At 39.5% G+C, this 27,640-nt stretch overlaps 1 protein-coding gene across 7 annotated transcripts; it reads right to left on the bottom strand.

Annotated features, from left to right (window-relative positions):
• Positions 1-362: 362 nt before the first annotated feature.
• On the bottom strand, positions 363-26,344 carry slc25a25b (solute carrier family 25 member 25b). Of its 7 annotated transcripts, none has more exons than XM_084382518.1 (12): positions 25,419-26,344; positions 18,230-18,491; positions 13,590-13,716; positions 12,761-12,848; positions 10,241-10,276; positions 9,794-9,905; positions 8,256-8,414; positions 7,974-8,126; positions 7,783-7,890; positions 6,281-6,448; positions 6,041-6,191; positions 363-4,871 (listed from the first exon to the last, which is right to left on the bottom strand). In XM_084382518.1, the coding sequence occupies exons 1-12, from the start codon at positions 25,817-25,819 to the stop codon at positions 4,687-4,689; spliced, it is 1,950 nt and encodes a 649-aa protein (XP_084238644.1). In that variant the 5' UTR covers positions 25,820-26,344; the 3' UTR covers positions 363-4,686. The 7 variants fall into 7 exon arrangements, with proteins under 7 accessions (XP_084238644.1, XP_084238639.1, XP_084238640.1 ...); XM_084382513.1 differs by lacking the exon at positions 18,230-18,491 and having other exon boundaries at positions 25,466-25,810; positions 26,046-26,344; XM_084382514.1 differs by lacking the exon at positions 18,230-18,491 and having other exon boundaries at positions 25,466-25,807; positions 26,046-26,344.
• Between the last annotated feature and the right edge of the window lie 1,296 nt (positions 26,345-27,640).

The following is a 27,640-nucleotide window of genomic DNA, read 5'->3' as shown; positions in this document are numbered from 1 at the left end:
CCACTGAATGTGATCTGCTTTTAACTTTTGACTCTATTTGAAAATGTTTTTAATGGTCACAACATAACTTCACATTTGCAAGGCTTTTGGAGAATGATCAACAGGACACCCAAGTTAAATCCTTGACTTCATCATTCTGCCTCCTGCCACCACTGAAATGTGGTGACGAATATCACTGTGAGATGTTTGAGGGTTGAAGACGAGAGCACACAAAATGAAAAAGGACAATAATGGCGCTGGCTAGAAGATGTGTCTCATTGTTGATTTTTTATTACAGTGACACAAACAACATTTGTCATGTGGTGCAAACTCAGGTGGGATTTCAGTGGTCTAGTTGAATATCAAATGAGCCCAAATCAAAACACTGCTGAACTAGTTTATTTAACAGTTGAGATATACAAGCATCAATATTGTTTTCACCATAACATTCTTTCAACAGATGCATCTACAAACCACGACTGTACAAGAGCTCACATACTCATTCTGGCATCTCAGTCACATACAGCTAGCATAATAAAATAAAATAGAAATATATATATGTGTATATATGTATATATATATACTGAATACACTTTGTAAACTATGCCACCATTTATCAATATGTATTGAAGCCTTCGGTTTGTATAGCGTAGTAGTTCCTGTATACTTCAAGTTCTACTGGCGATCTTCCTGTTGGTCAGTACAACATAGTTAGGGCTACTTTTAAGACATTTGAGCATGTAACATTTACATGCAGCCACATAGTGACATCATTCTGTGTCACCATTTTATGTATATATGATATCAGAGCGAGGCATCAGACACACACTGGTGGAGCCAGAGGAAGAGGAGGAAAGAGAGACGGACTGAGACATTTGCGTCTCAGCCTGTGAATGAGGATCAATAATCACATGAGCAGATATAAGGCCATCATCTCTTCTCCACCTGCTACAAAGACACAGCGTGGTTTCAAAAGCAGACGTGGTGCTGAAGTAAGGCGGCTGACAAAAGCAGCGTGGCATTCTGAAGGTTTAAGCAGAAACACACAGATTGGACAGAGTGCCGGTTTGTACAGCAGGGGAGCTGCTCTTTAAATGGACACATCCTTCCTCTTGTTGCATTAATTTCCACAACATACTCTTAATTCAATACGATGAGATCATGTTCAGAATGTGTCTCTGCTGCCCAGAACGTGTTTAGTCTTCATGATAGTCAGCTGGGCTTTTGCCTGAGAGCTGTTTGCAGCTGAAATGGAGGATTTTCATCTTTCTGTTTATCTCCATAACAAACTGCTCCTGCTGCTGACAAATCAGTGGACTCTTTGTATGGAGGCTCCAAAGTGTTCAATAGCAAATAATAATAAAAAATAAATAACTTTAAAATATACAGTAATATGAATACATTCTGCAAAACATATGCATGATTTTTTTTTATATTCAACTCATTATGCAATATTTTGTCATCTTATTTTCAGAATTTGGTGAAGAAATGGCCAGAGTTCAGAAGCAGCTCCACCAACATAGGAGGGAGCATAACTGCTGGCTGCTGCTCGCTATACTCTTTGGCTGTCGTGACTAGCCACCGTTAGCAAATAGACATGGAGCTCTACTCCCAGTGAACACAGCTGGACACCAGACTGTGGTGACAGATGATGACTCTGGGATCAGAAGAAATGGCATGAGGGGACAGGAGAGGCATGAAGCGTCTGAAGATCGAGGGAGAGTTTGGCATCAACAGCAGGTGAAAACAAATGTAGAGACGGAATATTTTCACATCTTACTCTGTGAATTTTCTATTTTCTATTTTGACTAAACCTGGGGAAAGAGCTGAAATGATAGGGTCTGTCAGACTGTTGTCATTTTCCTCAACAACAACTGTTGTGCATGTATGGCACATAATATCATTCTGCCACTATAATGTCAGCGGTGTTGTCATCATCCACTCTCTCACCTTTGAGCCAATCACATGCCTCCTGCCTCTTAAGCTAGTAAGCTCAACCACTATGAAATCTAGCCATTTAGCACCTGTTAGCTAGAGCAACAACAATGCTAAAGTAATTCTGAGTCAACCAACTAGAGGTTTCTGCTGGAAATAAACAAAATACACAGATCTCTTCTTCTTTAAAAAAAAAAAGAACACATTTTGATTCTAAAGATTTCCTTTAGAGAAAGACACAACTATGTGGAGAGCAGAAAGACAGACGTTTTTCTCTGTGGTTGCTCTATACAACATAATGTATTTCTATAATTATTTAGTAGTATTGAACACTTTGTGGTTCCATATAATTGAGGCTTTGAAATTCAAACCACATCAGTCGCTCTATCACCCAAAACAAACCATGAGTCTCAGTTTTTCTCACCAAGACCACAGATGACCCTAAAAGCTAAAAGCCACCTGAAAATTATTCACTCAGCACAACCAACAGATCACAAATTCACTCATTAATCGTTTTTGTAAAAATAAATACATAAATACAGTAATAAATAAAAACAGGAATTAAAGCAGAGTACCTTAAAGTGCATTCAATGTTCCACAGACTCCTCCTCTGATAGTGTTTAGGTGCATTTACATAAGAGAGGCTTGGCACGCAAGGCACTCATGGGAATCTGTGACCATTTGACACAGGCATCAGTCAGGTTGGGAGTGCTGCCTCTGCTCGCTTGTCCTGCCATGTCACTTAAAGGAGTATTTATTTACAGCGTACAAGAATGGAGATGTTGAGCCGACAAGCAGGTTAAATCTACCTTAGAGATCTCCTACCTACCGACAACATTTTAAACAATATTAACAGGAATTAAACCTGTAAATCCTCGTCAGAAAGTTACTCCTGTGACTAACACAACTACATTTTCGCCTGATGACTCATGTTAAATCGGTGGAAAGGGAAACTCAGAAACTAGGGGTGAATGTATGATAACTGATATTTTTCACAGGAATTAAGGAGGAATGGAGGCGTATCTCAAAGAGGCTCCTATGAAGCTTCTGTGCAGTTTAACCTAACCTCACAGCATTATACTGTTAGTGCTGAACGATTGACATCACACAAAGCAAAACAGGCATCTATCTATCTATCTATCTATCTATCTACCTATCTAATATTCATTTTAATCTAATTGAAACTTAATTATTTAGATGAAGCCATGTACTGACACCTGTTATGAGTATTGACAGAATGTGCCATGTTGACTTCAGGTGTTGGTAATACAACACATTTTTTGGGCTCTGACAAGAGTAAATAACATAGTTAAACACAAAGTGAAGTTGAATCACTTGTGTTTTATAAAACCAGGATCAACTGGGTCTAATGATGAAGATATTACTTTCTCTTTTACATGCTGTAGCTTCAGTAAAATGAGAACATGTGTAGCCTTCCAGAATAGCACTTCAACTGACCTGGTTTGAAAACATAAATGCTGCTTTGCTGAATTGCACATTTCTACCATAATGGCAGGCATGATAGATAGTGCAAAGGTTCCCAGCACTTCACAGGGACCTTAGTGTGGACATCCACAGCATCTGAAAGCAGCAAGCTGCTCTTTGGGTTATTCATCCTGATCTCTTTTGTCACTGAATACTGCTGCTTATAATCCTTTCTCGTCCACAGGGCCCACCTCTAATAGTAGCCACTTAGCTTCAGTCAGCAATTCTGGTCTTAGTTGTTAATTAGTTGTTTACTGCTTGTGGTCACATTTGCTGTTTAAAGTAACAGGCTGAAGCCCCTTTTACTTTAAACATAGTAACAACTGTGTCATTCCTGGATCCTTACTAGAAGTGGGGTTATAAACATAAGGGTAGCGCTAGAGGAAAGGGGTAAGTTAAATATCAGGACTCATGTCTTTGGAAGCATTAATGTGTTTGGGGAATGTTTACAGGAACAGGCCTGAACGGGGATGTTGGAGTGTCAGTAATGGAAAGGTTGAACCTCTGGGCAGAGTGAAGGAGGAATGAATGACTGTCACAGATCACCAACATAAAACTGCATGTTTCTCAATCCACAGCAATGTTGGCAGATGTAGAAAAACAAGCCCTTGAGCTGCTGAGAGCCGGCTGTAGCTGAATATATTTTCACTAACTTCATTAATTAATGAGGTCTTGTTTGACCAATGATCACCTTGTATCACAGAACAAGGCTGTGGATCCCATCTAGATCAACATAAAGGAGCACATTTCATACCTGGTGAGGTTATATCCACATGGGTTTTTTGCACAGTCAGAGTACTTTTGCAGATTTCTAGTGTTCAAGTCTTCCAGTTGGGAGAAAAATACTTAAGTGATATGCCTTAGAAAAGCCCTTCAAGATATAGAGTCTTCCTTTTCAGCAGAGCTGCTCCTGCCACATCAGTGTCAGTGCCCAAAACAAGCAGGTACATTTTACTGGTACACCAGTAAACCACTCAATTAATTCAATGTAAACTTGTGTCTTCCTAAATTAAGATTAACAGGACTTGAAGTACTGCTGGATTGCTCAAAGAAAGATTTAAAAACCTGCAACGAACAGACATTGTGTCAGTCAAGCTTCCCTAAATGTAAAGTCTTCATTAGCCCCTCTGCTTTCAACTTATCCTTTAAACTCTGGGATTTGATTGGTGATTTAAATATGCAGAATGCCAGCTGCTTCTTCCTCAGAGCCAAACACAGTCAATCTTCAGCTCAACAGAAAAGCAAAGAAAATCTTTGGTTTTCTCTTGTTCTCTCTCTGATCCCACTTCACTTTGACTGGACCCCCAGCGTCATCTTTAGGTGCTCGTAGACCACGTAGCTGATGCTGACAGATGGAATGACCTTCATGAAGTTGGGTGCCAGGCCTCTGTACAGTCCTGTGACCCCCTCGGTCCTAATGATGTGTCTGAACAGGCCTGACATGCTCATCTGAGGGCCTCCCTCCATGGTAGCTGAAGAAACAGAGGGAGAAAAGACTCAGCAAACACTGCAGCAAACACAGAGCTACTCGCTTGTTGCCCTCTGGAGGCTAAACATATGAATAGGTCCATCATACATAAACAAACATATAAACATCACACACCTTGTCTATTAAAGATGCTCTCATCTGGACTTTTAAGTCACAATAAAATCATCTCACATTAGAAGTCTATTGATACTTTAGGAGGTGGTTGCTCCTAGCAGTGGGGAGAGAGAGGAGCTGCAGCTCTCACCACCTTGCATGTCTATTGACCTCTGCCATCTGAGTTGATGATGAAAGTAATGTGACCATGGCAACAGAGAAACCACACTTAGGGAAATGATGAAGGAGCTCATTTTCCTATCTGATTTTCCTGAACTAAACATACACATTAAACAGACAAACCTATTTAAACAAAGCTGTCTGCAGCAACATCAGCCTCAAGGTTTGATTATGTGTCCAATAAACAATATTTATGATATCAGTTAAACTTGCAATATTAATGGTGTTAAGCTGCTCAGCATTCCCATGTTTTACATGATGACGTTATAGTACTGCAGGTGGCAGCAACCTCGCACTGCAGTATGGTGTTAGCTATTGGGCAACAAAGAGGTAATCAGACACATTCAGAAAATATCTCCATGTGTCAGCTCAAAAACACTGAGTTCACCAGGAATCAGCTCAATAATAAACTTGAATCATTTCCTCACTCGTTGGTTTTTAGAAGCAAAGACAGTTTTAGTCAAACATTTTCACATTTTCCAGCTCATATATTGTCGGTGCTGTCCAATTGTATTCCACTCTTGGAACTGAAAGTCGGCAGAAAACCATTTTGGCAGTTGTTCTGTAGTGTTGTGAAACAACTTGTGGCATTTAAAATTTTCTTTCACGGTAGCAGCTGACATTTTTTTGAATGGAACTTGCCCATGAAAAAGAAGCTTTATAGTAATTTAGGAGATTTTTTTATGGTAATGAGCAAATCTCATTCATCAGTTTAAAACAAGCAATTTAAGAGTATTTTGTGCAGATACACGTTTGCTGAATCCGACTCAGAACACTTGAACGCCCAACCTCAATCAATTAATCTACTGAGGTGATTCTGAAACTCTGAAAATCATTTCTTCATATCATTCTAACAGACAGAGTTCTACAGTGACTGACCTTGTGCCTGCATTCGAGTCCTGACCAGGGCCAGTGGGTAGCTGGACAGCTGGCCACATGTGCTGGAGGTGGTGCCACAAGCCAGGAGCACAAATACTCCCGGATCAGCGCTGTCTGTGGCGAAGCGCTGCAGCCAGGAATTCTTCAGAGTCTGACAGAGAAGGGCAGAGCAAAGCAGTCAGATTGAACTAAAAAGCAATAAACAAAAAAAGATGTCATCCCTCGACAATAACCACACACCTCATAGACAGCCAGGTCGATGCCAGCATAGGGTATGATGCCCAGCATGTTGGGGACGTAGCCCTTGTAGAAAGCAGCCACACCCTCCTTCTGGAAGATATGTTTGGCACAATTCAAGATGCCGGAGTACTGACCAGTCTTCCTCAGGGCTAATCGTGTCTTCAGGACCTGAAAGGACAGGAAGTGATGTCAGGCCACCTGAGAGGTGAGACAAACCTACACTTTGTTGTCCAAGAATTGTAGAAAATCTTTCAGAATTGAACAAACATGGATTTACATATATATGCTGTGCATCATCTTTCATATGAAAAATGAGTTGCGTGTTATGAACCTCGTTTACATAAATTACTTGCTCACACTTTGTGCATAACTGAAGGTCTGTGAGTCTGAGTGTGAAGGTGTGTTTTCCTCCTGATAAGAGGTCACAGTACAGTTTCACATGATGGTTGAAGGCTAAAAGTTAAAATGGGCAGTCAGTCACAAGACAAACAGAATCCACTTGGATATTTCTGCATACAAACTAGGGATGTCACGATTTCGATTCCAAACTGAAAAAATTATTAAAAAAGGTATAATACTATCAAAATAATATGACAAATGAAATGAAAACACTGTAACCGTGAGATAAATGAAAATGGGTTTAAAATAAGTTTAGCCTTATTTTTTTTTTTTTTGCTCGATACATCAGCCTGCTTAGTAGTTGGGTAAAAACATATTTTGTGCTCAATAAATGTATTTGCATGTTTGCTTTTATCTATTTTAACGCACAATAATAACCTCTGCGCTCTCAAACTCTTGCTGGCTACATGCAAATACATTTATTGAGCACAAAATATGTTTTTGTTTGCTCAAATGAAATTATGTTTTGCTTGTGCATAATTTCTCTTCAAAATATAATTTATGTGCTTGCAAGATATATTTTTCTGTGCTCAATATCCCCCATTGCTCCTTCACGAATGTGGCACAAATGTCACAGCATAGTTTAAGTGCCAGTTCTAGTGCTACTCCTTTGCACAGTGTGATTTTGGCTGACAAGTCAACAATAAATAATATTCCTATTGGGAATAACTTTGACTCCTGTTTGAACTACATTTAGTTGAATAGGGCTGCCTAATTCTACTACTGTATTTTTACATGGTACTTGGAGAGCCGGATATTTTCTGAGGTGGTACAGGGTGTAAAAAGTTTGAGAACCACTGATCTAAACTATATTTTTAAAGAAGAATTTGACAATGTAAATGACAGTTGTCAGGGCATAAAACCAGTGAGGAAAAATCCAGAAGTGATTGCCACAGCCATCAATGTTGGAAATTTTGGAATTTATCTTAAATTCAATCATGGATTTGGAGATTCGTGACTTCCCTAATATAAACATAATGAGTCATGAGCGCTACAGTACAATAACAGAATGAATACAATCTTAAACAATTGTCTGGTGTTTCTAAAACAAGTTCTTGCTTGATAAAATGGCTTCACTCTGTCTGTGTTCATTGTTCTCTCACCTCCATGGGGTAGATGCTGCTCTGAGCGATGGCTCCAGCCAGAGAGCCTGCCACCAGTCTCTCTGAGATGCCCAACGTCTCCTGGTTGCTTCCAATTAATCGCTTAATCTGTCAGACAGGTCATCCTTTTGTTACGCATCAACACGACGTGACAGAAATATGTGGCTTATTGGAGCTGTACTGTTTCATACCTGTTCATATGCCATGAACTTAATAGCAGACTCAGGGGCGATTTTGATGACATTGATTCCGTTGCCTCGCCACAGTGACCTCACACCGCCCTCACGGATCATCTGAGTAAAGCCCCCACTGATTTGCATGCTGTTGCTCTTGGAGGCATGAACCTGGGGAGGCCAAGACCAGGACAAACAGTCAGCATATATTCACACTGAGATCATTAATCCACTTCCCTTTGTGCAGTTTGCCGAGAATGTCACACTTCCCTCATCCATCAGCTGAGTGCTGTGTTTTACCTGCATGAGGACTTTGAGCCTGTCCAGTGGTGCTGTGCAGGTTCGAGACACGGCACCAGCTCCTCCTCCAGCTACTAGGTGTCTCCACCACATTCCTGTTTGCTTCTCTTCTGCAGTGAACTCATCTGGCACCATCAAACTCTCCCCAACATCAAAGATCTGAGGAGGAAGCAGAGAGATTGAGCCTGTTGACACACCACCTCAGTACTGACATGAAATAACAAGTCAGGTCATTGCGTATTATCATTACTACTGTTGTTATTATTATTATTATTATTGTTGTTGTTATTATCATTGATATCATTATTATTATTATCATCATAAGTGCAGAAGATATGGTGTGATACAGAGAAAAGTGCTGTCTGTGTGTATGAATATGTGTTTTTTTTTTTTTTTAAATGGGTTGCGGTCTACTCTTTTCCTGATGCAGACAGAAAAATTAAAATATTATCACTCAGTAATTTCAGGATTGCAACAATAATGATTAATTGTGACGTCCCATTTGGACTTGATTAATATTACAGGACACATACAGTCACTGGATACTTTCCCTGCTCCTCTGTTATCAAACTCATCGTCCCAGGAGGCAAATTAGTCTTTATCAAATTACAGGAACTGGTTCTGTTGGAAAATCATGTGACCCTCATCATCATCTGGCTTATCAATTTATTCAGTATTATTACTGATATTAGTACTATTTAAATATTTACCAGTAATATAATTACTTATACATACAGTAATAGACTAATCCCATCCATATGCTCTAACAATAAGAGGGACTGGTATCAGAGTTAACATTGTGCCCTTTTGAAGGTTTTGCAAATGATAAAGGCATTAAAAGACTAATGTTCACACATAACGTGACTTTAACATTAAACCTATGGGAGTGTATTTCTGTCACAATGACAAAAAAATCATCTCTTTATAATGAGAAACTTTTCTTGCTTTTACCTTTTTACATTATAACAACTTACATATACAACATATTCCTGTTATTATTATTTTCTCCTTATTATTAAAGACCAGTTATTCAATTTTTCTTGCTTTCTTGTTACAGCAACATATTTCTTTATGTTATTATTATTATTGTTACAAAACTTTCTTGTTATAACACAAAACCAACTCAGTGTAGCTCAATATGCATTACCATTAAGTGACAAATAAAGCAGTTTGAATATGCTCCTTTCTGACCAAAACTGTGCCAGTTCTTGTCCTTTGCATGTACTTTGCAACTGTACGCTGTATCACAGGACCTCTTATTCGAAGCTTTCTCCTCCTTGGAGTGGTAGATGGGGAAAGTTCTCAGTTGGGTGTTTTTGACTTTGAAAACAGAAAAGATAACCTCCAGCATTTATTCTAACTGCATGCACCTAGCATCAATCAGTGTTGTTTTATGTTTCTTTGGTAGCGCCATCATTTAACGTAACACTGTCAACATCCCCACAATTACATTTGAGTAGAAAAGATGAGATTTTGATTTCATGTGTGCTCTTCATGTTTGCTGCTCTTGCTGTGGAGTAGAGAGGAAGAGTGTGTACCGTGGAGTGTTTCCAGTGAAGGATGATCTCAGGAATGTTTTCAGCTGGATGCAGGAGGTGGTAATCCCGCCACTCATTCCAGTCGATTGTCATTGTGCCATTTTTATCCATACTGAGGACGTGAAATAACACAGACTGTTAAAAATGTGACAGATTTAGACAGCAGAGAGAACAAGTTATCTGTTCACATGCACTGTTACTTCTCAGTAATGATAACATTTGTTCTTTTGGCTTCCTTTACAAGTACAAGTGCATTCTGTTGTAGCAGGATGCTTTACTTGAGCGCTCTGTGCCACAACTGAATCACCATATCATCACAGTATTTCTTTGTGTTACCGATGTGATATTTGTTGCAAATCACTGAAGAAAGCAGCTGGTAGATGAATAAGACAGAGACTATGCAGCGGTGATCAGTGCAGCAAGGAGACTATAGAAGCTACTACTTACTACAAGATAGGGGCCCAGATATGACCCCTCCTTATTCTGAGACCAGCCAGAGAGGAGAAGAGACAGACAGACACACAGACAGGAGATTAGAAGAACCAGACAAGGATCACACTGAGCCATAACAACATGAGCCAGTTGCTGCTACATAAACAGAACAACTAGACCATGGCTGAGCAGACTAAAGCCCTTTGAAGACGTGGAACAAGCATCTGTTCTGTCATGGCCACTCTGTGGACGAGGCTATGGGCTCACATTAAAACCTTACAGAAGTCCTGAACACTCTGCATTTACACCCAGGTCAACTGACTCTGCAGCAGACACAGGTTTTTATCACCTCAGTTCGGCTGGGCTTTGATCTAAACGTAAGACCCAGGTGAACACACTAAATTCCGCCGCGTAAAGTGATGATGTGTTATCAACATCTGGTGGTGTCGCGTAAATAAGGAAGGAATTTGGGATGCATCTATCCAAAGATGTTTTATTACTGGACACAGTGTTGGAGGTGGAGCCCCGTTCATTCCTATGAAAGCTGCTCAGTGGTGTGTAGAAGCCAAAAACGCTCGACTTCCCACATGTAAAAATACCTGAATCGCTGACCGAGCCAGCTAACTTCCGGTTAGGAGCCCGGCTAACTTGAATGGGGATAAAATAATTTAATCGTGCGGCTCTTCTAGACTTTGCAAATGCTATTGGACCAAATGGCTTAATCTTTGATAGTGAAACTTGTCATTTGGCGGGGGTTGTGACGCTCAAAAGGATGTATCCACTGTTTAACAGACGCTTCTTTCACAATGGGTCTATTCTTGTTTTCTCTTCTGTAACAACTGTTTCTGGCGCATTCATGACATGAAACCTGACGTCAGTGACGTACAACATAATGCTTCAGATAAAAATCACAGACGGGCTGCCTTGCCTGCGGGAAGTGGGAATGGGGTCAATACGTGACTTTTAGCATTTAAAAACCTGTGTAGACCCGCTTATTTTGGTAGAATAGTGGTATAAGTTTCTAGAATATAGGACCATTAAAAGTTGAAGGACATCCATTTGCTTTTATGTGTCATTTAAAGCACTTTACTGGAAATGTATTAATTAATTCTTGCAGTTGGCAAGGATGATTAAGTATCAGGATGGTGGCCTGATGATTTCTTTTTAAGTTTACCAGTTTGTTCCTCACAGTGAAGGGAAAAACTGCTCTGACATGAGGTGAATCTCCTTAACAATGTAAAATCAGCTCATTCAAGGTGTTTTCTGGTTTATCTAACTGAGGAGATGAGATGATAATCACGTGATACATTTACTACTGCACCCTTAAAAAGTGGAGCTAGATAAGCATTTAATCTCTCTGTGTATTTGATCCTCCTTGGTGATCTCAATTCAGACTGGCTAACCTCAGCATCAAATAATCCAATTATTTGCACAAGAAATGTGAAATGAAGGAAAACTAATTCAGTGTTCAGAAGAAATGGACCACAAAAATGTTTAAAGAACAGGCTTTTGTGCACGACCTCTACTCAAGTTCTATTACTGACACACTCAAAATCCCTGACCCTGATTTAGCTTTAAGTTATTTTACCAATGTTTTTAACTCAAATGTAGCTCCACTCTGTGGTTCTCTGCTGAGCTTTCTACCTGAATTTAAACAAGAAATAAAGCATGGGCTCTGGCTAGGCGCACAAAAGACCCACGTCACTGACTTGCCTTTTACACAGACTTTCTTCTTTGGGGTTGATAACGTTTGTGGTTTCAGAATTATCTCTCAGACAGATTACAGTGTGTTAAATTAGGAAATGTCCAGTTCTCCTTTCTCCACATAACAAAGGGAGTTCCACAAGGCTCAGTGGTTGGAGCAATCTTATTAACCATTTACATAATGATATTACCACCTCTTTACACAACTACCATTGTACCTGCTCACAGATATGGCTCACCCTGCATGTTCCAAAAATTCATACTGAGTTAGGATAGATCGCTCGTTTGCTTGTTATTACGGTCATCAGTATTGGAATTTGCTTCAAAAAGATTTTGAGTTGACGTCTTTAAAACCAGTTGGACAATTCAAAGGTTTCTTTGCAAAGTTTATTGAATGTAATCGTCATTTTTTAAAATTTTTAATTGCTTTTATGGTTTTACTAATTTATTGTTGTATTGCCAAAATCTGAATGATTACCTTTTAACATTGTTTGATTTATTCTGTTTTTTCTGAATGTGTTCTACCTTTTAAATGTATTTGATTTATTGCATGTCTGTACCCGGGGCACCATTCTAAATGGCCTTCTCTGATTTCATTCAATAACTGATGAATGTTTTAGGTCTGACCTCGTCGGATTATTTTCAGGACTTTTACATAAAAGTCTTTTTTTTACCTGTAGTTGTTAGGAGGACGTATACAATAGCTACTCAGATTCCAATCTCATGTGTAATGTTGTGACATATTACAGAAAAAAAAAACTGGACACATCACAGACACACACACACAAACACACAGAGGGAGTAAGCAGATTTGTGATTGTGGACTGTCACCTTTTGAGAATCTTGTCCGCCTGTTCCTCAGAAATGTTCACTCCCAGGTCACGAAGAGACTGCATGATTTCTTGGGAGTCTATCCGACCTGCACCAAAGAGATACAATAGTTCTTTATTATACACAGTTTTGTCTGGCACAAGGTCACCCAGGAAAAGGAAGGTTAACTGGTGATTCATTTCTATTCTAGACTAAATGATTGAGAAAACTCACGTTTTGTCCTGTGTTGTTATTTTTGACTCTAATGAAAACAACAATAATACCACTTGGAAACACTAAGGGGGAAAGATGCCTGTTGACACTTTTAAAGTGAAGGTAAAGTTAAGGTGAGCTCCACTGATGTTTTCATACAGGTCAATTTACTAGTCACAGTGAGCAACACTCAGCTTGTAAACCAGAGTTGTATAATGTCTTTTGAATCTTTGGAGGGGGTTTATCAGGTCTTATGAAGAGACACCATTTCTTGAATTATGGGAATAGTAGGATTCAGAGTTTTTTGGAACTTTGGAATCAAGAGATCATTGACACTGCTGCTTTTTGAAGCAGTCTCTTCTGAGTACTCCAAGTTTAAGGAAAATGCAATATCAAATCACTGGAGAAACCCATTTTTTGTGATACTGTATCAGTCCTGTCTAGGGCTGTGCGATATGAGCAATCTGACTAAAATCTCATATAGGCGACAAGACTAAATAAATGATAGAACATGATATGAAATGACAGATGATTTCCTATGCTACACAGTATATATCATCATATCATACTGCCTTAGTCCTGTCTGTTCTTAATAACCTAGCAGCAATGAGTCACTAGTTGTAATGAGACTCCTTACCATCATTCTTCTTGTCCAGACTCTTGAAGACCAGCCGGAGTTTCTTCTCGTGGTCTCTGAGATAATGAACAAACTCCTCAAAGTCTAACTGTCCGTCCAGGTCTTTGTCTCCTGCTTTCACTATTTTCTGTAAGGAGAGAAGAGACACAGGGAACCTTTGAGGGACTTGTGTCCATTGAGAAACAAACACGAGAGGGACAGGGAACAGCAGCTCTTATTTTTGTATTTAAGTGACTGTATTTACAGTAGCATTATCGGTAAAGGATATTAATTTGAACTCAATGGCCACTGTTATAAAAGATAGCTGTATTGCTTTGTGGACAAAGTGATGTGACAAACAGCAGCAGAGGTCAGAGTGAGGAAGCTTCCACCATCTCCTACCATCTGTGCTCTGTTGACTCAGCCAGCAGTTAAGACCACTTTACAGCCACCACACATATCAGGTTATCAGACAGTTCACAGCACTTTCTGCCAATACATCCTGCCAAGCCAACTGGAAGGATTTCTACTAGGAATCAGAGTTAGCTGGAACATGAATAGACACGTACCAGCAGGAAATGGCTACCTAAGAGAAGGAACAGCAGGGTGTGCAGGCCAGCGAATAAATCCACATGTTTGTCTCTGTCAAGATAAACCTGAGCAATACTTTGCCAAATGATTTGCTCTGAGCCGACCTGAGCATGAGAAAAAAACAAAGTGCATCACTGGACTCACAAGATGGAGACCGGTCCAGAGGCCAATGTTTGAGGGACTGGATGTGTTTTCACAATTCACCCTTTCACTGAAATAAAACTAGCATACTGATCAGATTAAAGCAGTATTTTTGCATGTTTTAGCCCTTTACATCTGTTTCTTTTTATCTTTTAAAGTTAGGCATGATAATGCCACTGCAGCAGTGGAAGAAGTGTTGAAATCCTTTACTTTAACCTACCAAAATTAACTTTCATTTTTTGGTGATTTTAGCAGCCTCTGTGAGCAAAAGATAATTAGGGTGAAACTTTGTTTTAGTGCCGTACCACCAGACTACAGAGCAGCATCTGTCCTCTGGCTGTGAGACTCCTCAGTCCATCCTCAGCACTCAAAAAATAGTTTAATTTTATTACTTATCCAACCCAGGTAAATCGAAACTATGATGATTATATAGAAACAGCCAATCTTCTCACTGATGGTCTTGTTTGCTTATGCAGGTCATATAGGGGCATCAGAATTAAAATGAGACTGTTTCATAACAAGTTAAAATGCCTTGTAGTACATTTAAGCAAAACTTGCCTTACCACAATGTATAAATACACCTTTAAAAGTAAAAGTCCTGCATACAAAACATAAGCATTAACAGCAAAATGTATATAAAGTTTCAAAAGCAAAAGTATGAATGATGGACCCTGTCAATTACATGATCATATTGTATCATTATCATAACTATTCTAAGGCACATAGCCATGTACACTGATGTACACTGCCGCTACACAGACACCATCATTTAGTCATTTTCTTTTAATGAAAATTGACAGTTATCACACCATGTACATGTGCTTATCTATGGTTTTTAATTCTACTGTATTACTGTTCTTAAAATATACATACATTGCAGGTTTACATCAAGTTTTATGTCTATCAAAACATGAAATGTTAATATTATAAAATTATAATAATTTGTCTGTTTTAATTACGTTATGGGTCATTGTAAATGACAATGATATTAATAAATGTGCAATACTGTGCAACTTACATTTGTTAAGCAAAAATTTTCAAGATTCAAGATTCTTGAACATTTTGAACATGTTTGCTTAAAAAAAATGTCAAACATTCGCTGGCTCAAGCTTCTTAAATGTGAGGATTTGCTGCTTCTCCTTGTCATTTAGGACAGTAACTGAAGAGTCTTTGGGATTTGGATTGTTTGTTGGACAAAAGAAGCAATCTGAAGATGTCATTTTGGGCTCTGGGAAATTATGATGAGCATTTTTCACATTTTCTTCTATATTTTATGGACTTAACAATAAATCTATTAATTTTGAAAATTACCTGCAGCTTGATGGATAATGAAAATAATCATTAGTTGCTAGCAGCCCCACTTCTAATTCTATTTAACTTATTGACTTATTTAGACATGCTCAATAAGCGGTTACTTTACTAATAATAATCTAATTGGCATAAGTTGTTGTCACTGGGAAAGTATAATACATGAATACATGATGGCACATTAAAAAATGTATACTTCCACTGAAACCAAAGGCAACAAGTAAATTCAGGTCACCATTATTACACTAACACAGATCATCTACACAACACAAAAATAAAGTCAACTGTGCCCCCAATCCAGCAAATTCTTAAAATTACAGTACTAGAATGTTTTCATTCATACCTTTTTCCATGTACGATATGTCATCAATTCATGCGAAGGGAGAAATAAACTCAACTTGAACACTGACTTTATTCCAGTTGGTAATCCATTTGATTCAAAACACTCAAATTCATTGTGGTCCTTATTGGACATGGAGACATAGAGATACAGACACATCAGGTTTCCTCAACTGTCTAAGTCAAAGAATGAAGAGGTAAATGGACTAAACACAAATAGAGTGTTTGCTCTTTGTGGAATATCCCTGAAAAAACAGTGTCATTAGAGCCCATATATGAAGCATATAAAGAGCTCTACACCCACCCACCAGGACATCAGCCTGCCTCTCATTGGATCATCAACTGTTAACATAGTAAATAGGCTTCATCTCACAGAGAACAAGTGACGCCATCATTTCCCATCGCTTACTGAGTGGCCATACCACATAAAGTGAAACACAATAAAACTGATCACAACAGTTTCAAACTGAATGAAGCACACTTTTCTGTGTCTTGTGTTTGACTGCACAGACCTGACTATAAAAAAGTTACCATGTGCTGATAGTCACTGTAAATATTTATCTTGGTGAAACAACTTTGTATAACTGTACTTTTATCTAAATGTGTCAGTTAAAGTTACAGTTGAAAGTATAGTTTTACTTTTTTCTAATATTTGAATGCAATGACCAGAAATGAACACAAGGTGGAGCACTCCTACACACTAGCAGTCAGTAAATGAATGGACTGCAAGAACCCTGAGTTACCCTTGAGGGGCACATGTCCCTCCAGCAGTGCTGCTCAGTTGTCAAAAGACCAGAGTGCGATGCTAAGTGTAAATGTTTGAGTGAGGAGCAGTGTGTTGAATAAGGTCCTTTAGCTCAGTGAACCAACACTGGGCAATTAGAGGTTAACCAGACTGAGAGTCAGCCATGCATAGCGGCTCTGTCAGGCTATACTTAGGCACAGTGTTACCTAATAACACATGTCAACATGCAAATGCCAACATTCTGATGTTTCGCAGTTATGTTAACCATGTTTTATCAGGTTTTGCAGATATTTGGCCAAAACTGTATTGGACAAAATAAACTTTTTGATCAAGAGATAATCAAAGTTAATTCATCTAGCTGAAAAGATCAGGGGGTCATCAATGTTCAACCAATGGTTAACCAGGATAGAAGGAGGGGGTAGGGTGAATATACCATATTCTGTACTAATCTGTAGATGTTGATATTTTACAGCACAATTTAAAACTCTGACCTGATGGTGGTAGTGGATAAAACAGTCACTAGTATGTAGGTACTTGATATCTGTACCAAATGTTCACAGTTTCACTGAAATTTCACTCTAACTCAAAGCAGTGGACCGACATTGTGTGAATTTCACATACAGAGCAGAAATGAACCTAATATGAATTTCATTTAGACTTCAATTCAAAAATAGCATAACTAATTTGTAATTTTCTGTAAAGATGAGAGATGGTTAAGTTATTCATAGTGAAAAGGTTACTTCTAGTCCTCGTTTTATGTCTATCAGTACTTCACTTAACAGTAATTATCCTGCGAGTGGGATGCAGTGGAAAACAGGCCTACATCTGCCCACTCACTAAATTTAAATCCAACATATTGCCAGACAGGCGCATTTCACTTTGACAACAAATCAGTCAGCTCCTCTAACTCTCTCCACACTAAAAGTTGAATGTGACTCCTGTTACTTCGTACTGCGACTCTGCTGCTGGCCACTCTGCTATATTACTACGATGGGCAAGTAATATAATTGGTGTAAGCCTGACTACCGTGTAACACCAGGAACACTGATAACTGTGGCAAGCCTAGTGCAAGGTTTAAATAAGTGATTCATAAGGAAAAAAGATTTGCACTGTTAAAAACTAATGTGCATACAGATGTTTACTTCTGTTTGCATTTTTCTTTCATAAAAATTAAGAAAATATGAGCAGAAGTGCTGCCAGGTGTCTGGCGTGAAATAAAGTTCAAAAGTATTTCAGTGCAGAGTTTCAATAAGTTATTTAAGAATAGGAAAAAGATCTGCACTAACTGTTAAAAACAAATCATATAACAATGTATACAAATTGTGTTATTAAGGGAAATAAAATCTAAATTTTCTGAAATATTGTGCTTTCTTGTCGTATTTGAACGTTCTAGCGGCTCTCCTACGAGATGACAACACCAGCAGTGACCCCAAGCTAATTTGTGTTTGTGACCCTGTCTGAGATGTTAAGCTGGCCTTTATCTACAGTACAATACTGTAAGAAGGAAAAGATAATACAGCCTACTGCTTTATCCTACCTGTTGAAGATCTGTAGGTGGTGCCACCATGATTAATATTGTGGTCTTCTTTGGAGTAACATTACTCCTGCTGCTGTCTTTAATGTCAGATGAGTGCGCAGTTGCGTGCAGCTCTCTGCAGTTCCCAGTAGCCTCTGTGTCTTTCTCCTCTGGCACCTGAGTATCAGCAGGTACACACTGTGTCATGCCAAAAAGGCGCTGGCACAGGTAAGTCAGCATGTCGTACAGCATCCTCAAACTGGGGCTTAGTGTGTCTGGGTGACTGCCCTCTACTCAAACACAATGAAGACACTTAACTGTGTCTGCTGGCTGAAAGAAAAGAGTTGAAATAGTAGAAGCAGTGTAGGAAGGTCAGCTGAGGACAGCCTGGAACTGCAGAAAGGGGTTCCTCCACTTTCTTCCACTTCACAGCTTCAGCTCAGTGTCTCCGTGTCTCATCTTACTGGATCTTTTCCTCAAAAAAATCGCTTCCCTGACAGATGTCCAAGTTCAGGTCCGTAAGCATCAAAGGCAGCAGGATAAAATGAAACGCTCCAAGCTAACTCCTGCCATATAAATTCTGAAGCATCATGAGTTCGCCATTCATAAATTCTACAATTTCACACTGTAAATATTTCATGTTGAGAATGATTAAATGATGGCAGCAGCAGACACTGCCACTGAACCGGCTTCAGTACCAGCAGGCAGAGAAATGCAGCAGAGAGAGCCTCGAAAAGCTGCATCCTCACTGCAGCTGAGCCCAACCAATCACTGCAGCCCATACTGGCAAGTCTGACTGTCGAGGATGGAACAGGCCAATGGAGGACAGGATAGCAGCATGGAAATTACTTTATGCCTCCAATGGCTAACCAGGGTAGAAGGAGGGGGTAGGGTGAAGCTGCAGGGTTTCCCCTCATTTAGTACCCCATCACAGCAGAAAATCTGCTGAGTGATGCCTCCCTCCTCCCTCCTTCACTATCCTCCTACGCTCCCTCTGAGTCATTCCAAACACACAGTTAGTATTCAGTGGGCTATCCCATCCACCCGACAGCCAAGCTCTGCCGCATTTAAATTCTCAATGTACTGGGTTCGTCCTGCTGGGAGAACTACAGTGTGACGCAGCAGAGTAGATCCATCTCTTCGTAAAATCCTCAATACTTCAGCAGCTTTCTGCAATTCCATCTTACTGACGGACTGCTTGGAGAGAACACTGATCCAAGTGTAACTGATTACTGACAGTAACGACACGTCTGAATAAAATATGTCAACCATAAAACCTGCAATAACTCCTGCTACCGAATACTATAACAAGTCTCTCCCCACTAGCATGAAGGATTTTTGAAGTTTAGCAAAGAAAAGTCTTTACTTACTAAAGGATAAGATTTGCAATTATTCCATATTTTAATTATCATTTACCAGGGGTTGTGATCTGAAGACATACATCTTTTGTAAAAATAGCCTACAAATATATAGTTTCATTTTTAATAAGGCTCAGTAATTTCCTAATCCAGCTGGCCACCACATTTAGAGCTCTTGCGAGTATTGTGCTGGGCAGCAGGACTGTGTATGTGGGACGGAGTCAAAACAAACTACAGTGTTTGTGTTCATGATAATAAAGGAACATGTCACGCGGTACAACAGTGTGTTTTAATAGTTTTTGCACTTGGTCTGCACCATTGACATATATACATGTAATGATGGACGACGTATCATCACTTCCTCCCACTGTACGAAGCTGTCTTGTCTTAATTATTTGGAGGTTTAAATGTATAAAAAAGACCACTGCATTATACTGTAAACGTGCATGCGAATACACCCACAAAGGTCAAAATTGAACCAGGAAGTAGCTTTCAAAAATCTAATGTTTTTACTGAGATATATGACATTAAAGTTTTTGTTTTTCACTGTTGTATATGCCATTTTGTGACAAGATGGATATCTTGGAAGTTTTTAAAAGAAGGACGGAGGAGAATTCCTCTACAGTTTTTATCATCAGAGTAACAGATTTAGTGGATATACAGTCTTGGCAGTGGCACACACAGTGTTGGTTTAATGTGACCTTGAATTTGTTTAACAGCAGGATCTAATGTCTGCGTGTCTCCAGTAATGGCCTTTCTCTAAATGCACTTTCGTTCATTAATCTTAATTCATCTTCACTGGTCAGAAGTGAGTGGCTGTGTTGTTTGATAAAAGTGTAGGGGGACAAGCTGTTATCTGCAGTTTAGTGGCAGTGAGTCAGCGCTACATTATCAGCAAGTGGGGGGAAGCCTGTAGCTTCTTCATGAAGAGACGCCTGTTATCTAATTTTGAAGTCACACCTCATATACACTGTATGACAGGATCATTAGCAAAAAAAACAATGCTGAATGTGGTCAAAAAAGCAGACTGCATCAGCAAAGTTTCAGACAGGAGGCTTCTATCTGCACTGGCCAATGGACACGGAAACTCCAAAAGTGCATTCAAAGATCCCATATTGTAGTGAGATTTCCATGCATTAACAATCAGCCAACAGGCTCTATAGAAATACTGTGAAAGTATCAAAACACACAATCCATGAAGAGACGTACATACTCTGTATTCATAAACTTAAATACAAGCTGTCAGAACTTCATTAAGGTTGTGTTGTCACAACTTTACAGTCAACACCCTCAGTCAACACCCTCAGTGCTTGCAAAAACACCAGTGGTATTTTTCGATTACTTGGAAACTGGCTCTACTCGGTTTGACTTGGCATGTCAGGCCAGCACAGCAGGGATTTGCATTCTCATTACAACAGGGCTACCTACTTGAAGGTGGGTCTTTAACTGATGACATAATTAGCTTGTGTTGTGGTCAGTGGAGCGGCTATAAACACTCTTCCTCCCTGATGCACGATTGAAAAAAGCTGCTAATGAAGTTCCATTAATTCGGTGGCAAACACGTATAAATTCTTCACAATAAAACTCAGCTGTTATTTTGTTCTTTAAAAGCTTTCATTATGAAGAAACACAACTAGGAAATGAGTTTTCACTGGCAATTTAATACGACTCCTGTAACAGCTGATGGTGAACAGATGAAACAGTAGAATATAACAGATATCTGAAAGTACGACTAGGGAGGCTGGAGATAAACTAAACTAAAAATGCCTTTCTCAACTGCTTTGCTCAACTCAGCACGGTAAAATTGGTGAAAGAAATGCAAATCAGCATGGCTCGGTTTGACTCAGCGCAACCAAAAGTGCCAGTGGAAAAGCCCCACAGCAGAGTTGATTCAGGAACAAGTTTGGCGGTGCCTGCTCAGGCCTGTGAAAGCTGACCAATCAGTGCAGAATAGGCTTTTCAAGAGGGGGGCCATCAAGAGACAGGCACTAAAACCGAGCTTTGAAATAGACTGTGAAAAGGTTGTGATTTTAATGTCAGTAAAGGAGAGAGACGCAAACTGCAACCAATAAGCCAATATGTCTCCTTTTTCCTCCATGGAAAAATACCTGAACAGATGTAGGCCTGCCGAAGGAGGCCTCGGGGTTTGAGAGAAGAGCCATGGGATAATAGAAAGAAAAGGGGACATTTGGCTAAAAATGCAACCAGTTTGATCCGAAAGTTAACTGCTCAGAGTAGTTTTTAATAGTTAGGTCTCTCTCTTAATGGGTATATATCTTGTACATAAGGATATTCTGTAAATAAGTTTATGAAATAAAACGGTTGTTAAAAAACAGCAAGTTTTATAATGATGTTTTGTGGTGATAAGAATGTGTTTTGGTCCATGCTACTGTAACAAACACCTTATGATTGATTTTTTTACTAATTCATAATGTGAATAAACCAAATATATATATATATATATATATATATATATATATATATATATATATATATAGCAAAATACTACTGAGCATTTTAAGACATTTCACTTGGCAATTAGATTTTGCAAGGCCCTACAGGTTATGTTTTGTTGTGTTTTCTGAGAATCAGTCAAGTACCAAACAGTATTTTATCAGGATATAATCTTCATCTTTATATGAGGCTGTATGCTTGGTACTGCATTTGGACATTGCTATAACCTGCTAGATTCCAGAGAGGGTTTAAAGAGACTTTCATGACCCTGGACTGTGGCCTGGAGAGGTTTAGTGCATCTGTGGGCCTCCTCTGTGTTAATTTACAGACAGAGCAGACACCACCATTTCTGAAATCACCAGCAAAGTTCTACAACATTTACACAAATCAGCCAGAATTCATGTGGATGCTACCTGACAAGCACAACATACTAAAACACTGTTGCAGACCAAGTACACATACAAAAACTGCTCAGGAATGACACAAGGAACGTGAAAGTTTCTCCACGCCAATTTATTACCACCGTTGCCTATCATTAGGGCTGCAACTAAGGATCATTTTCACTGTCAGTTAATCTATCAATTATTTTCTCAATTAATTGATTAATTGTTCCGTCTATAAAATGTCAGAAAATGGCGAAAAATTTTGGCTAGTTTTTCCCAAAGGCCATGACAACGTCCTCATATGTCTTGTTTTGTCCACAACCCAAAGATATTCACTTTGCTGTCAAACAAAAAAAAATATTCCAATTAGGAAGCTGGAATCAGGGGTGCCCATTAGCTCAGTTGGTAGAGGGGGCGTCCCATGTGCAGAGACCTTGCCCTCTCTGCAGTGGCCCGGGTTTGAGTCTGGCCTGGGCCCTTTGTCCTTTGTTGGGTTGATTAGCACATTCATATTTGTTGTTTTGGGAACTCCTCTTCTCTGAAATCAATCTCTGTCAATCTGTACAATCTCATTATCCCAATGTCCAATTTCTGTGTCTCAATGTGTAATGGTGTAAATATTCTCGTCAGTGTGCAATAGTGTAAATATTTTTGGAGTTTTAGTTTCTTATTTATATTTTTTCTACTGCTTTTTTACTTACATTTGTATATATTGTTTACTTGTTTATTACTACTGTTTTAATTGATGCTCTCTATTTTTGCTATCCCCTTTGCTGATGTAATATTGCAAATTTCCCTGTTGTGGGACTAATAAAGGATTATCTTATCTTTTAACTGCTACATTTGAATCTTGATTCTGATTGTGCTGCTGGCTTTTCTTGGGAGTGGGAAGAGTGGGGAGTCACAGCATGCTTTGTCCTGGTTATCCTAAACTAGACGTAACAGGTGGCACAGTTGCAGTCTTCGTTTACAGGACATCGAAGATGGCAGACGAGGCTACTGACTCATCCATAATCATGACTGTTTTCTCTTCAATATCATTACTACCACGTTTTCATACTTAATATCAACGAAAGAGTGGAAAGACGATGACCTGCTCTATTCACACATGGGCTCAAATGGACGTTAAACAGACTTTATCTAGGGAGTTGGCAGGGTAAAGTTCAGCTAAATGATTCAGACGTTTGCGTTCGTATATACAGCTTGACTGGGTGATGTCTGCAGAGTTTCAGGGTAGAATGTCATGTGTGAACGGGGCCTATGTCTGTCACCAACATGATGTTCAGCCACTGACATAATGCATTTTGCCCATTTTAATGTTTGGCCAAACAGTAACTCAACCCTTCTGACTTTTCTTATATTGACTGAAGGTCAAGGGTTAAAAAAACAAATGCCCTCTACAGGAAGGGACAGAGTCGTCTCTATTTTCTGAGACGATTGAGGTCATTCAACATCTGCCGGACTATGCTCAAGATGTTTTATGAGTCTGTGGTGGCCAGTGCTATACTATATGCTGTTGTGTGCTGGGGCAGCAGGCTGAGGGTAGCAGACGCAAAAAGGTTGAACAGACTGATCCGCAAGGCCAGTGACGTTGTGGGAGTGGAGCTGGACTCTCTGACGGTGGTGTCAGAGAGGAGGATGCTGTCCAAGTTACATGTCATCTTGGACAATGGCTCTCATCCACTCCATGACATGGTGGTCACCCACAGGAGTACATTCAGCACTAGACTGATGTTATTGCTCTGTATATATGTACATTTCTTGTATTTTTTTTTTGTTTTGTTTTGTTTTTGTTGATATTATCATTATTATTACTATTATTATTATTATTATTTCTGCATATTCTGAACTTTGAATGGGAGCAGCTGTAACACAAACAAACAAACAATTTTCCCTCGAGGATAATAAAGTATTTCTGATTCTGAATGTAGCATGTTACTTTTTATTATTATAAGTATTATTATGTTTTGGCCTTTGTATGGCTTTATTGATATGACAGCTTCAAAGAGATGACAGGAAACAGGGTGAGAGAGGGTGGGGGTGACATGCAGCAAAGGGCCCAGGCCTGACTCAAACCCTGGGCCGCTGCAGCGAGGGCAAAGCCTCTGCACATGGGACGCGTGTTCTACCAACTGAGCTAATGGGTGCCCCAGCATGTTACTGTTTATGGAACTGAAAAATATTAATGAACAGGTGTACAGTAACTTGTGTATGTTCATTGCAAAAAGACACAGTTGTTAACAGTTTTCTTAAAGAAAAGCTCTAGCTGTAAAAGATTCAGACTGAAGCCTGGCTGTGCCATGCTGTGTAGCTTGAAGTTGTGAATTGTAATTGGGGGTTAATCCTATGACGTATTGGATAGCATGCTCACAATGTCAAATGGCATGAAGAGAGTACCAGTATCTAGGATGATGTGCCTATCCTCAACAAAGAGAGACATTTCTAGAGAAGTAGGGATTTTCACAACTCTGATCTGCTGCCAGTCCACACTGTCAAATGAGGTCAGGTGGGGCTCTTACCCTGTGTCTGCAAAGTAGCAACTAAGATTGCACCATGATGAGTAGAAAAACAAATAGGCATCATCCACCAACTCTCAGCAGAAATACCTTTGAAAAGGGGAAAGCCTAGGCAGCTACAAAACACTTACTTTTCAACCAATTTTTGTCAAACATCTACATGTCTTTTGGACTGCAAATAACCTGATTGTTGCTTATTAGTAGGTTACTTACATATCTGATGTAAATTGGAGTTTTTCCCAAAAAATGTCACCTGTGTTTTGTCAACAATGTACATTTTTCAACACTTTTTTTTGTTCTTTACAGTCTTGACTCTTTCCCTGCTGTTGTGCTATCCCCCAGTTGTCTTGTGTCATCGTCCCTTACTGTTCATATCTAAATAACACTGCGTTATCTTATCATATATATTATAAATACATCTATAAGTTCTATAATCATTTCCACGTGTACAAAGTAACACAAAATATCAACAGCAACAAAACCAGACGGACAGATTTACACAAAAGCACACACCTCATTCACTTGAGATAAAATATGTCCACCTACCATGAGCTCATGTTCAGTACGATGCACCCCTAATTTCTTCAGCCCAATGGTCAGGTCGTTGACACAAATGCCTCCATCACCGTTCACATCCAGGACTTGGAACAGCACTTTCAGTCTATGCTCCTGCTCAGGCCCTCCACATATGTCACATGGATGCGCTGACTTGCCGGGGTCGGAGTGCCAGCCGCTGGCCACGGGCTGTCCGATGACTGGTTTAGATGGTGAAGCCGATGAGGTGTCCGCGGCGTGCCCACCTCCACCGCCAGGGTCCACCCCTGGGTGGGTCTCGGCGGACCGGCACTGGCAGAATACATCACTGAGCAAGGGGGGCATCAACGAGCCCTGCTGGTGCATGAATGAACAGGTTGACACACTCTCAGACAACCGGTCGAGAGCCAAGTCAAAGAGCACTTGGGACGACTGTTAGCTTATCTCAATCTACGACTACCACGTCACATGCCCCTCCATGTCAGCCGGTATCGAAAGGAAAAGCCACCAGCTGCCCGCTAACTTACAAACCCGACTATTCACCACCAATACATTTATAGAGATAATTTGAGACGAAAATGGGTCCTCTCACCATTTCCCACTTGATAAATTAGCTCAGCTAGCTAGCGTTTCCACCGTAACCTGATGAAAGAGTTAGATGCCGGTAAAACGAGACGCGATGCTGCGATGAGGATCCTGAGCTGTCAGCGCATTGACCGTCTATAAAATGCCTTCGCAGCACCGAAAGGTGCAGTCTATACTGACGGTGCTCGTCTATCACACACCACGAACAATACAAGGTTCTGTTAAAGACAATAAAATGTTTATTCCGACATTTAAGCGCCGTTAACTTGCCCACCGCTGAAGACCAGTGTATCTGGGACCGGGAGCCGGGTGCGCCAGAAGTCTCGCTGTACAACGCGAGATTACAGCGTGACCGCATCAAAGGTTAGGTTATCTGCTTATTTACTGCCTGAGTGACAGCTGGCTTAGAGCCGGGACACCTGGGACATGACCCGAGAAGAACTTGAATGGGAAACGGAGGATATATCATAACAATGTGATAAAATGGAATACAAAACAGAGAATATTTAATTAAAATCTGAAATGCAATGAAACATACAAACAAGCGCAACACATTGGCGCCATCTATTGTTTGGAACATGTAATGTTGGCTGACTGTACAAGTCAGAGGTACACTGGAGCCTTATCAAAGAAATATGCCAATTGGAAATTTGGTGGCAGCAATTTCATGATAAAAACACTAAACGATGGCCAGTGCTTACACTTTTCAAAGCATCAAGGCCTGTCACCAGCACAGTTTATAATCTTCCCATTAGTTAAACTGTTCAATATCCTGAAGAGGTGAGCTGAAATTTTCAATGGAACCCTGCTAAAGATGAGTCAGACTTCAACCATGTGAAATCTGGAGTTATTTTACTCAAAATGATGAATAGTATATGGTAATTTGAGCTGAGTTTTCCTTTAATTTTCTATTATCGGGCTACACATCATGATACACATTATACATATTTTTTTCCACATATACAGTAGTACTCCTCAAGACCTGTAAACACCTCAATGTGTAAAACGAGCTGCCCTTAATGCACAGAGATTGATATTGATATGATATGTAATATATATTTAAAATGAACAAAAAATTGATGTGAATAGTAAAAGCACATCACATATCTACAACAATTAAAACACAGTAACTTCAATGACACTGTAGGCCTACTGAACTGGAACATTAGATAGAGTTATTTATCACTTCAACACAGTGATGTTCTCCTTAATACTGTTACTGTTTCTCCATTAAATGAGAATGTCCAGTTAGACACACTCTAAAGATCTTTTTGGCAGTGCTTGACTGTAACTGCACTAAGTGAAGCTACTTAAATATTAATGATATTTACACAACATATATTATTTTATATCATTATTTAAATGTAGAAATGCCTTAAGATGATGTGAAAAGATGGCAGTGTATCTTTGGCACACACACACAGACACACACACACACACACACACACACACACACACACACAATACACTTATTTTTATCGTACATTACAATGTTTTATGGCACGTGCATGGTGTCTTACCCTCTCTATATACATTTAAGTGTATTTCAAAAGAAATACATTTTTTTAATAAATAACAAAGACTCTTATTCACCAACTACGT

Source organism: Pagrus pagrus, assembly GCF_965226575.1.
Source record: "Pagrus pagrus genome assembly, chromosome: 19".
In the NCBI taxonomy this organism is placed as follows: Eukaryota; Metazoa; Chordata; class Actinopteri; order Spariformes; family Sparidae; genus Pagrus; species Pagrus pagrus.
This window is presented reverse-complemented; position numbering and strand designations above follow the sequence as displayed.